At 35.2% G+C, this 13,139-nt stretch overlaps 1 protein-coding gene across 1 annotated transcript in view; it reads left to right on the top strand.

The window, feature by feature from the left end:
• DNAH10 (dynein axonemal heavy chain 10) overlaps positions 1-13,139 on the top strand; it is a 5,879,077-nt gene that overhangs the window by 5,549,002 nt on the left and 316,936 nt on the right. Inside the window, exon 75 of the mRNA XM_044069759.1 lies at positions 6,870-7,001. Within this exon, the coding sequence (XP_043925694.1) occupies positions 6,870-7,001 (132 nt within the window). The remainder of the gene's footprint in view (positions 1-6,869; positions 7,002-13,139) is intronic.

Here is a 13,139-nt window from a genome sequence, read left to right as displayed (position 1 = left end):
CTGTCATTGAACCAAAGACTTTAGGAAGTTTGACCAGTTATTTATTTCCTTTTCTCCTAAAAGATTGGGAAAACCTGTATCTAAAGTTACATTGGCCAAATGGTTGACTGATTGTATCTTTTGTCTGTGGTAAATTAGAATTATCTTTAACTAAACCACCTAGAGCCCATCCCATGAGGTCTATAGCAGTTTCTTCAGCTTTTTGGTCAAGAGCTTCCTTAGATAATATTTGTGCAGCTGCAGCTTGGGCAAATCCTCACACTTTCATTGCTCAGTTCAAGTTGGATTTAATTTCCATCCTTTGGCTCAGCAGCACTCCTGAATATCTTTCCATAAGGGCCTCCCAAGGATGCAGTATCTGGGGACTCTGTCCCATCAGTTGAGGAATGAATAAAAAGGACAACATCAGATAAAAAAAGTTATATACTTATCATAACATTCTTTCTCTGTTGTCCATTTTTATTCTTCCTCAACGTCCCCCCACCTACCCCCATCCTTTGCTTATGGAAAGATCTAAGAGTTGTACAGGAACCCCTGTTCCTTGTTTGAGCTCTGGCTTCCTTTTCATTTCTACCTCTGGTATTTTCTTTAATAGGTTGCCCTATTATTTCTAGGGCAGCAAACTTGATCTGAGGTACATTAAGTTGTCAGGGCATTATGGGTAAAGGGAGGAGTTTGAGAGTTCCAGGATCCGATGATCTGGTAGAAGCGGCTGAGTCAGATCCAAGTGTCAGATCTGATCCCATTAGTTGAGGAAGAATGAAAATAGACAACACTGATGGAACGTTATGGTAAGTACATAACTTTTATATATATATATATATATATATATATATATATTTGCCTAGTTCGACCTGGAAGTATCTTCCCTTGGGCTTTTTTTCTGATTGAACTCCAGATACCTTTGCTTACAGGTTTCTTGACTTCTCTTCTACATAACTACAGATTGTTTCTGCTTCTTAATATTAAGAGGGCAGACTCAATCTGAGGTAATGGGTTTGAAGGGGATTATGGGTAAGGTGAAGAGCTTGAGCTATAAATCCAAAATCAGAAAATGGCCAAAGTTGGACCTGAGGTGAGATCCAAAACCCAATGGTTCAGGAGGGATGAAAACAGACAACTCAGATGCATCATTATGGTGGGTGCATAACTTGTTTTCCATTCATGAAAATTAGTATTTTGTTTGGTAGCTTGTTGTTTCTGCCAGTGCAGGAAAATGCCCATCCTACATTTCTTTCTTTCTTTCCAGGACTTTGATCTTTTTTTGCACATAAACATTCATTTGTTGGCTAAGGTGAAGTCTGCGTTCACTCTCAATAATTTCCTTGATACAAATAGTCTTTGGAACACTTCAACAAGTAGATTTATACTACTACTTGTCAGGTACATAAAACTAGACAGAATGAGTAGATCTTGAAGCAGCTGCTTCTTGAAACAGATGATTTGCTTGAAACTTGTATTCATAGCTGTTATCAACTGCCAGCAAGTCCTTTCTGATCCATCTTTCAAGCCCCCCCTCTATTAGGGAGTCTTGCTACTTTGACTGCTTACTTCACATGGCAGTTAGTGGGCTGTATCCACATGATCTACTATTTATTGTTTTACCTGTCAAAAGTAGGAGGTCTGATGCTGTAACTGTCAACAGATCATAGAATAAACTGCAACTGAAACAAGACATCTTAATTCTGAACACTGGTTACAACTATTATTTTGCAGGGAGACTTTACCCACCTTTACATTTGATATGGGGGCTGATCCCACACAACCCTGCTGTTTGTAAATCTGAGATCACTGTACTCAGAGTAGGGAGAGTTCTCAGGGGTATCACAACCTTGGACTCATATATTCCTCTGTAGTCACAGTTTCAGTTCCACTATTCCAAATATCACTGTAATTGTCCTTGGAATTTCAAAAGATATATCATCTAAACATTTGCTTTCGTGGAGCCCTTCATTGAGAACTAATATGGCATTTTCTTGGTTTGGATGACTACCACCTTCCTTGAATAAATATTGCTAAGTATTCATCAATGCATTCCACATGAGCTTAGCAAAATCAAAGAAGAAGAAAATAGAAGTGACCTGTACTGAAACCACTTATACCTAGCTGTATATATTGTTCCAGTATCAATAAAGCATGCCTTCTTTTTCCTTCTTCTTTGACTTTGTTAAGTTCATATGGAGTACATGTCAAGTCTGGCAAATTTATCATGGAATCATTTTGATATATCAGCACTCATTTCTGTTATGAAGCATGCTGACTGAGCAGACCCTTGAAGATGGACTAATTATATAGCTGCCTAACTTTCCTCCAGATCATTGAGGGATACTCAGTCATCAGTCATGATGTCACATCCCACACACACCCCTGCATCTTTGGATCAAAATCAGTTCTTATTTTCGTATGTTTTTATCATTCATTTTTCCAACTACATTTATTTTTCAAGTTTGGAAAAATTGAAAAATGGGGGTTTCTGCCTTTCTTCGTAGTTAAAGTGGTTGTATTGACACTAATGGCTGTGGGTAGTCACAGTGTGGTTTCTGTCCTACGACTTTGAAATTCAGTCATGTGAGTACCCTCCTTCTTATGTGAAGAGATCATATTGTGGAGTCAGATATTGACTTCATTTGTGGAAGGGGCACAACAAAATATCAACTATATACGTAGGTGTCTAAAATGGTAGAAAAGTTCATAGATTCATAGATTAGTACTAAGCTAACTGCCCTTGCGAGCCATTTTAAGCCTAGCCAATTATCCCTTGTGAGACTCAAACCCTGCACCTTGTGTTTGCAAGGTAAACACCTTAACCATTAGGCTACCCTCCTGAAAAATATAATTGTGGAATGTGGCACCAATGTAACATTTTAGCACATTCAGATTCTTCCTTAAGGTACACAGATAACTCAGAGAACTGGAGCAGCAAGACTGGGATGAACAATGGATCATAGCTTGTTAAGAAGCATGTAGGCTATAATGCCTTCCACACATTTAGACCAGCTTCTACACAGACAGGGATAAAATGGTGGAGGCATCACAATTTACATCAAAAATAAATATACCTCAAGGCTGGTCAAACAGGGCAATGCATGTGAGCTTCAACATGCTCATATCACAATAGGTAAAATCCCATACCACTTCCTTGTAAGCTATAGGTCCTCCTCTGAGACCCAGGAAACCCATAAGATGTAGTTAAACTTATTGGAAACACTTACTATCCAACCCAATACATTATTCATAGGTGACTTCAATTACCCCACTATTAACTGTGAATCATATACAACACCAAATGTGCAGACACAGAGATTTCTGGATTTTATAAATACAAACTCCCTGGACCAGACTGCCAGTATGACAACAAGGGTCACAAAAATACTGGATCTGCTCCACACTAATATGGAAGAGTGCTGCACACTCCCTAGTGCAGTGTCTTCTCTGGTAAGGTCAGACCACAAAACTGTCTCCTTTGAAGTAAAAATAAATCCTGGAACCCCAACAAACCCTGGAATGTTCAGGAACTTCCCTAAGGCTAACTTCCTACTATTAAGTGATAACCTGACAAAATTCCAAGCCTCCATAAACCCTTAGACACTGCTGCCTACACTGAACTGTTCAGAGAAACCCTATACAGGCATGTTAATACCTGAATAGATGCAAATGTACTCACCACAAGGAAGTACAGAACTAACTCAAAAAAACAAGCCACCCTGGTAGAATCACAACATCAGTAGGAAGAAACTCATGGCAAAAACAAGGAGGTATAGCACCCAGCAGGATAAAAGTACTCTCATCAAACTAAACAAACAACTCGAAGGACAAGTAAAGTCTACCAAAGCCACATTTGAGGTAAATTTGGGCTCCCATACCAAGGATAACCACAAACCATTCTTTAGCTATGTCCGCAACCTCAAAAATGATACACAATTGTGTGCAGAGCTCATTGTTAATGGCGCCATCTATACTGAGCCAAAAGATATAGCAAACTGACTGGCAGACAACTTCAGCTCTAATTTTACCACCTTCTCCAATTCAGATTCCCCTCAGCAAATGCCATCAAATATAACTCCATCTACTATCTCTAAGGAACAGGTCCTTAGTGCTTTCAGTAAGGCCAAGAACGCTGCATCGACTGGCCCAAACAATATCCGAGAATGCCTTTCAAATAGCATGAAACATGACTCTGGAATTGCTATTTAACTGTAGCCTCCAAACAGGCTTCATATCTCATGAATGCATTACAGCAACATTCATCCCCCTGCACAAAGCTAGATCATCTACAGACCCTGGAAACTACAGACCCATAAGTCACACTAGTCTCATATGTAAATCCATGGAAAGAATTATCATGGAAATGATCAGCAATGACATAGGAAACCTCCAGACACTGAACTCAACCCAGTTTGGTTTTGTCAAGGATAGGTTATGCCTACACAGCCGGTGGACTTCTTTGAGAAGATCACCAAAGCAATGGATGAGGGTAAAATAGTTCACATTGCCTACCTTGACCTGGCCAAGGCATTTGACTCAATACCCCACTCTGGCACTGTTAACAAACTCAAGAGGTTAGGTATAAACCCTTATATCACCTGGTGGATAGCCAGCTGGTTCACAGGCAGGACCCAGAAAGTTAGAACTGGGGAATCCACCTCTACAAAGAGGCCAGTCACAAGCAGAATCCCTCAGAGATTGGTCCTGGGACCGCCCCTTTCAGGCATTTACTACTCTGAAGTCAAGTCTAATCTCAAGGGCCTCTGGTTGACTAAATTTTCAGATGAGTGCAAATTAGGAGCAGTCATAGAATCCCCACCAACACAAATGTTCTCCAGGAGCAGCTGACACAGACAAATATTGGACTAAAAATAATGCCAAGAAATGCATAATAGTATACTTAGGGAAGTCATCCACTCCTTGTAAGTATTATATTGGCAACACACCCGCTAACAGCTGACCCAGTAGTCAGGGACTTGGGTCACATATAGACCATAACCTAGCCTGTCTACAGTTCTGAGGAAATTGCTCTATGTTTTGCAACTTATAAACAAAAGTATTGCATCCAAGTCCAAGAAGGTCATCGTTCCTCTATTTTCAGCATTCATAAGCCCTATCTTTGAGTGCAGTGCACCCTTATTACGTACCTAATGAGGCACATCCAACAATTAGAACATCCACAAATGTTTCTCATTAAAAGAAGGGCGTAAGTAATATATCCTTTACATACTGCCTCAAGGCTGTATCCCTGTATTCTGTCTCCTACAGGCTGTTAAGGGGAGATCTGTATTTGGCATATAAGGTGTTGTCAGACCCCACCCTAATGGACCTCCTGCATATCCACAAAACAAACAGCACCAGAATTACTCATTCTAAAGACTTGAACCTTGTCTGTTATATGCATAGGACCTGCTGGAGAGATGGGTATGTATCTCAGAGACTACTACTTCTCTGGAACAGGTTCCCCATCCATGTGAATCAGAGTTCCTCCTTAAACCAATTCAAGTGTAACTTGGACAATTGGATGGAGAGCAGGAAGTTTATCCCTGGTTTGGCATCTATGTCTATAATAGATACAGTCAGCCTGTAAAGGTTTCATCTCCCAGGCCCCTACTTATAAATGTTTCATCTCCCCTTGCCCCTGCTTAACTTATCAAGGGTACCAGAATTTGTCAGAAATTTGGGATGCATGGATAAGCTTAAAAGGCCCTTGTGGTCATTAGCATAGTTCACACCCATGCACCTATTAAGAGACCACTTGCTTTGAGCTACTATAGTAGATAGCCCAAAATATAGTTATCAATTCACACACACACTCATATATATATATATATATATATATATCTATATATATATATATATATATGTATACGTATATATATGTATGTATATATATATATATATATATATGTGTGTGTATATATATATATATATATATATATATATATATATATATATATATATATATATATATATATATATATATATATATATATATATATATACATACATATATATATATATATATATATATATATATCAACATTCACACCAAAACATAGACTTTTGTTACTGTTTTTAATCTTGCATTTTGAAGGTACATTTCTGGGGAATAGTCAGCACAGTCTGCACTGTTGGCTTCATATGACACTGTTTGCATATAGATGAGGTATTCCACATGTTGTCATGTATGTCTACAGTTGCATAAGTGGTATGTACTCTGCTTCGATAGGTAAGGTGTTCTTGCTACCTTTTTGCTTTTGATGGTAGTTCAAAATGACATCAACTGATGCAGCTAGTGTTTTCTTTAGATGCTACCCCCCTTTGCCTGCCAGTCACCAAGCCTCCCTTATCAGACTCAAGCCTGTTTGCACCCTAGAGGTGATGAATCTCAAGTTCCACTTCAGCAAGAGATATCCAGAGGGGTGGTCATTCAGGGAGACATCAGGGAGTTTGTGTTTCTGCTAGCATCATTGCAATGAGAACATTTGTGAATGTCCCTTAACCTACCCCTGAGTAGGGGTGGAGCTACCGTCATCACTGACTCACACAATGAGCTTTACTACCATGTGATGGCTTACTGTGACCCAAATTCACCCCGGGCTATCCACTGCATCACTGAAGAATTCTGGCTTTGCATGTCATGCATCACTACACCCTCTACTCCCAGCATAAGCACACCCATCTTCCCTTGCTAGCATTATCAAGTGCCTGAGTCTATAACTAAACTCGGGTCAGTTTGTCTGTAGTCTGGGCTTTAGTCCTTTGTGCTACTGGTGCTCACATTCTAGTGGTTATTTTATATGTATTTTGCATGCTGTAAATGTAATGTGCCAGATGAGTGCAGCTTATACATGTAATGCAATATTTTTACCTTTCTCTAGATGAAATTGAATCACTGCCTCTTGCTAATACTCCAGAAGTATTTGGCCTTCATCCCAATGCAGAAATTGGGTACTATACACAGGCAGCTCGGGATATGTGGAAACTACTAATAGAACTACAACCACAAACAGGTATTTGTTTTACTTACATCAGTATAATGCACGTATGCTTTTTAACTTTGTACCATAAAAGTGGTAAGGTAGGCTGATTTATGACAGAATGATTTGTTTAGAGAAGTAAACTTGATTTGATGGCATGTAAAATGAATCCAGTATCCTTGTTTTTTCTCATCACCTGACCTGTCCTCAGTGACCAATTGATTAGGTTCTTAATGCTGTATCACAACTTGGCAAATCTATTTTTCATTGTAGATCATATGGTAGACTTGTCAGCAGAGTGATATTGTTGTATGAGTGAGAATGCTGTGCACTGCTTTGAATGAGTTTCTCCTTTCTCTATTGTTACACATCTGTGGAGTTAGTAGTTATAAGTTTGGGCGCTTTCCTGTTGCATGAAAGGTGGAGGGAGTCTTGTCCTCCCCTTCAAGAATGCTTTTATTAGGGGCGTGGCCAAGGATGAACACAGGATAGCAGCAGATTTCTTCAGCTCCACCAATTTCATTACATTGACAGGAATTAATTACTTAAAAAATTAATTCTTGAAGTAATTTTCTTTCTAAATATGTTTGTTTTATATAGTTCTTGAACTATATCTAAAAAAGAAAGGAAATCTTAATAATATTCCTGTCAGAAATTACTTTGGAAATTTTCCTGTCAGTTTATCAGTCTGAAATGAGTTCCAGTAAGACAAATTCTCAAGACTCCAGCATCAAGAAAGAACTTCAGTCTCTGATAATTATAGTCCAGCAACTTACTGCTAAGATGGATAAAATGGATACTAAAATAGACACTTTCATAGAAAAACTACAAAACAAATAGACTTGTTACATATGGACCTGCAACAACAGAAGATCTAGATGACAGGCATAGAAGAAGCTGTGAATGACATGGAAAATAAAATACAAGAACAGGAAATCAACATTGAGTTTCTGCTGAAACAAAATACACATTTACAAACAAAGCTGGATGACCTGGAAAATAGATCTAGGCGCAATAACATTAGGATTTTTGGACTGCCAGAAAATATTGAAGGTAACAATATTACTTCTTTTTAACAACATGGCTCCTAAAACTTTAGATTTACCAGAAGCATTCTCTTTTGGTATCGAAAGAGCACATAGATCTATAGCTAATACTAACTCTAACAAAAACTATCCTAGATCAGTTATAGTTAGATTTCTATCATCTTTTGATAAAGAGATGGTTCTTAAATCTGCTTGGGCTAAAGCTCCTGTTAAGTTTAATGAGACAACTGTGCGTTTTGACAATGACTATTCTTCCATGGTAATTGCTAAAAGAAAAGTTTTTCTGCCACTAATAAGGGAGCTTAAAAAAGCACAGTTTAAAACATACCTTCTGTTTCCTGCCAAGCTTAAAATCTTCCTTCCTGATGGTCCTAAGGTCTTCGATGATTTAGACTGCTTTACTGTTTGTCAAAGAAAAAAGGATTTTGGATAAAATAGAAGAAATGGAATGGGCTAGTTCTTCATTAAAGAGATTGGCAACTGAAGCTTCCTGGAAGACTTCAGAGAAGAAGAAGAGACTAAAAAACAAATGATTTGTTATATGTTTTTTTTTTCTCTCATCATTTTAGTTCATTATTAATCTTTTTGAATATAGTTCCTGCATTTCCAGAAAGCCACAAATATTTTGGAAAAGATTTAATCAAAGTTATTCTCTATGTGCAAAGAAATGTTTTGTTTCATAACCAGTCAAAATGCCTGAGGATTTAATGGCAGGCTGTGACTCGATTTGTTTTCTTTCTGAAAAAGTAAGGTTAGTAATTTGATACATTTTTTATCTTTACCTTTTTTTCCTTCTTCTTTTATTATTTTCTTTGTTTAAACAATGACATTCTATTTAGATTATGTAGTGGGTAAAGGGTGGGGAGGGCAGGAGAGAACAGTAATGAAAATATCATTAATAGAATAATAACATATTTATTTCTTGTAAAAGTTTATAAGTTCTTCAAATGCTATTTCTAATTATACTTTCTTGATTATACTGCTTATGCTTGTTTGTAAATAATCTGTCATGCTTTAACTAATAATAATCAGAACTAAATAAGAGTAAATAATATGTTGTATTTTTAACTCTATTAATATAAACAGTAAGTAACATTCCATTGTATATACTTCTTACAGCTTTCTCTTACATTTTTTATTTCTGCCTCACTCCCTTTTATTTTCTACTCTGTTTTCTTTTCTTTATTAATATATAGAATGCTTTTGACTGTGTGGGCACAGTGAATAATAGGATTTGTATGAAAATTGAGTTGGGAGAAGAATGCTGAGTTTTATTACTTGTTGGTAATTTTGAGTTTAATTTCACTTGCATAGAGGCTGTGATGATCTGTGGAATACATTGTGGAGGTTCTGTCATGTTTAGATGCATTTACACTGCTAAATGAATGTTTGTCACTAGTTTTTAATAAGTTTCCGCCAAAATGTTAAGAGAGACAATCTGGGATGTGGGCTGTCTTATGCACAATGTCCTTAGTTACCTCAGAATCTTCAAATCACAGAATTCTCACAGAGAAACTGAAAGCAGTTAGTATAAACATTGACAAGGTTATCACACTGACACACCACAGATTCAGGAAAAATACTCTGTTCATAAAATATGTCAGTTATAATGAGTTTAAATGATGTAGTTTCTTGTAGTAAGTAAATGTCTTATTTTAGAAGGCATAAAAATGAAACATTTATTTAAATGTTTTTGAAAATCTACTTAACAGCAGCATAATAATCTGTGTTAAAAATTTGTGTTCCAAACATATACTTTACTATAACTCATTTAATTCATCTGATTGACAAACATAAATAATCTTATAACTCTATTCTGGAAGAAATGTCATGTGATATATTTTAAAGCAGTAGGTTAGCATGATTGTAAAATCTGGTTACCAATATGTGTTTGCTGTGCATTATTTTGTATAAAGCAGACAGATTTATTCTAGGGACAGCAAGTAGGACAGTGCTCTACAAAGGCACAACTCAGTGAGATCAGATATATATATATGTGTGTGTGTGTGTGTGTGTGTGTGTGTGTGTGTGTGTATGTATGTGTGTGTGTGTGTGAGTGTGATGGCTTTTTTTCTGAGAATCTGCATAACTATCTAATATGATTTATAATAATTTCTATGAATACAATATTTTACTCTATTGACAAAATGAATGTTTGCCACAAGTTTTAATAAGTTTCCGCCAAAATGTTAAGGGAGACAATCTGGGATGTGGGCTGTCTCATGCATAGTGTCCATGAGTTTCCTCAGAAGCTTCACTCACAGAATTTTCACAGAGAAACTGAAAGCAGTTAGTATAAACATTGACAAGGTTATCACACTGACACACCACAGATTCAGGAAAAATACTCTATTCATAAAATATGTCAGTTATGATGAGTTTAGATGATGTAGTTTCTTGTAGCAAGTAAATATCTTATTTTAGAAGGCATAGAAAATGAAACATTTATTTAAATGTTTTTGAAAATCTACTTAACAGTAGCATAATAATCTGTGTTAAAACTTGTGTCCCAAACATATACTTTACTATAACTCATTTAATTCATCTGATTGACAAGCATAAATAATCTTATAACTCTATTCTGGAAGAAATGTCATGTGATATATTTTAAAGCAGTAGGTTAGCATGATTGTAAAATCTGGTTACTAATATGTGTTTGCTGTGCATTATTTTGTATAAAGCAGACAGATTTATTCTAGGGACAGCAAGTAGGATTGTGCTCTACAAAGACACAACTCAGTGAGATCAGATATATATATATATATATATATATATATATGTGTGTGTGTGTGTGTGTGTGTGTGTGTGTGTATGTATGTATATATGTGTATGTGTATATGTATGTGTGTGTGTGTGTGTGTGGATGTGTGTGTGTGTGTGTGTATGTGTGTATATGTATGTGTGTGTGTCTGTGTTTATGTGTGTGATGGCTTTTTTTTTTTTTTTTTTTTTTAGGTAATAACGCAGGTGTTTCTGAGAATCTGCATAACTATGCAATATGATTTATAATAATTTTTATGAATACAATATTTTACTCTATTGACAATAATGAGTTTAAGTAAATGCTCATATACAAACAATTCAATATTTTTTGGAAGCTGTTGATAGAATTCACATGACAGAAAATAGATGCATCTTAATGCATGTAATGTCTGAATCATATTAGCCAAAGTTTTTGATTTAAATGAATGTTAGAACATAATTTTCTCTCCTCTTGATTTCTAACATTAAGATTATTTGAATGCTATTAGAATACAAGTGTTATATATTACATAGATCTATATAATAGTATGAACAGTTTTTAAAAAAAAAAAAGTTTATTTTAGTTTATATGATGCTGTTTTACCAAATGTGTAGTTTTGTCTTGATAGATAATTGAATTGAAAACTGTTAACCTCAGTTAAATATAACTAGTATTAAATTGATAAGGTGGTAGCTGAGGTACTGCTGCTTAGGGTAGGGGTTAACTTGAGTAGTAAATACTGCTCTAAGTTGGAGTTTTCAACTCCAGGCGGATGCAAGGTTTAATCCTTACATTATTTTCACTTGTTCATTGTTATATGTATATAGTTTTGACATCCACAATATATTTTGTACACTCATTGTCACTACAAACAAAATTGAATCCTATACAAAATCCCATAAGAGATTTAATAAATACAGCTATATTTAAAGGTACACCTAAAAGAGGAGATGTAACATTATTTATCTGGTTATTTGTTATTTCGATCATAAGATTCTTGAGTTTTAAAAATGCCAAATGACATCTTTAAAAGGAATTTCTTTAAACATTAATGGATTGAATAATCCGTGTAAAAGGGCAAGCCTAATAAGATACATTAATCTACACAAGGCCAATCTAGTCTTCCTGCAAGAAACCCATCTCTTGAAAAAAGATATTGATAAACTAGCCACTAATAAGTATACAGTATTGGTTAGTTCAGAGCACACTCAGAAAAAAGAGGAGTGGCTATTTTATGGAATAAAAGTATGCCCATTCCTAAAACCATTAAGTCTTATCAGGATGACAAAGGAATGATTTGTATGGTTACAATACAAATTAATGGGAAGACTTACACTTTAATTAATGTATATTGGATACCTGGAATTGGTATTAATACAGTGAAACATCATATTGATAAGATCATATCATTCTCTATAGGGATATTATTTTAGCTGGTGATTTTAATTGTATACTACATGAAAGTGATACTACCACTATAAAGAAAAGAAGAATTACATCTAATGCAAAACATTTAAATGATTTTGCTAATTCTTATCATTTGAATGATATTAATAATCAGATAGAGTCAAAATCATTACCATACACCTTTTTTCTAACAGATACAAAACTTATTCAAAAATAGATAGGGTCTTTATTTCTAACCATATGGTAACAGATTTAATTAATTCCAAAATCATTTCATGTCCTATATCTGATCATAACTCAATTGTTTTTGAATTCATGATAAAAATACTCATAATGTTCAGATCAAAAGGATACCAGCATACTTAACTCAGCTAAAAGACTATAAAGAATATATACTTTCAGAAGTACAACATTTTCTAGACATAAATAATACTCCTGAAGTCTCCATTGTCTATGTTTGGGATGCCTTAAAATCATATCTATATGGACAAAGTATCAGATGGTATAATAACAAAAGGAAATCTTGGGATAAGGAATTGTTAGATATTCAAAGTAAACTGGACTCTTATAAGCATAATAATAAAGAAAATATTATGGACAAGAAAGTTATTGAAGAAATAAACAAACTAAATGAGAAATACAAAGAAATTTTAACTCATAAAGTTAAAATAACTTTAGAGAAATACAAGTTTTTGTCTTATTCAATAAGCCCCAAATACTTACATAGACTTAAAATAAAACAAAAGATTGAATAAACAAAACCATATCAAAGAAATCTTTTCTCTAAGGAAAAGAAGAATGTTTCTAGTATACCAGAAATACTGGACGAATTTAGAAATCACTTTCACAAGATTAACCATAACAACATTAACATGGAACCTAAAGATAAAATAAAGGAGTTTATAACCACAAACATGAATAAAAGCTTAATAAACAACAGATTAAACTATTGGACAAGAGTATTTCATATACAGA

This window comes from Protopterus annectens, chromosome 4.part0, assembly GCF_019279795.1.
Source record: "Protopterus annectens isolate FY-2018-M chromosome 4.part0, PAN1.0, whole genome shotgun sequence".
Lineage (NCBI taxonomy): Eukaryota > Metazoa > Chordata > Ceratodontiformes > Protopteridae > Protopterus > Protopterus annectens.
The sequence above is the reverse complement of the archived record's forward strand: the minus strand, read 5'-3'. Positions and strand labels throughout refer to the sequence as shown.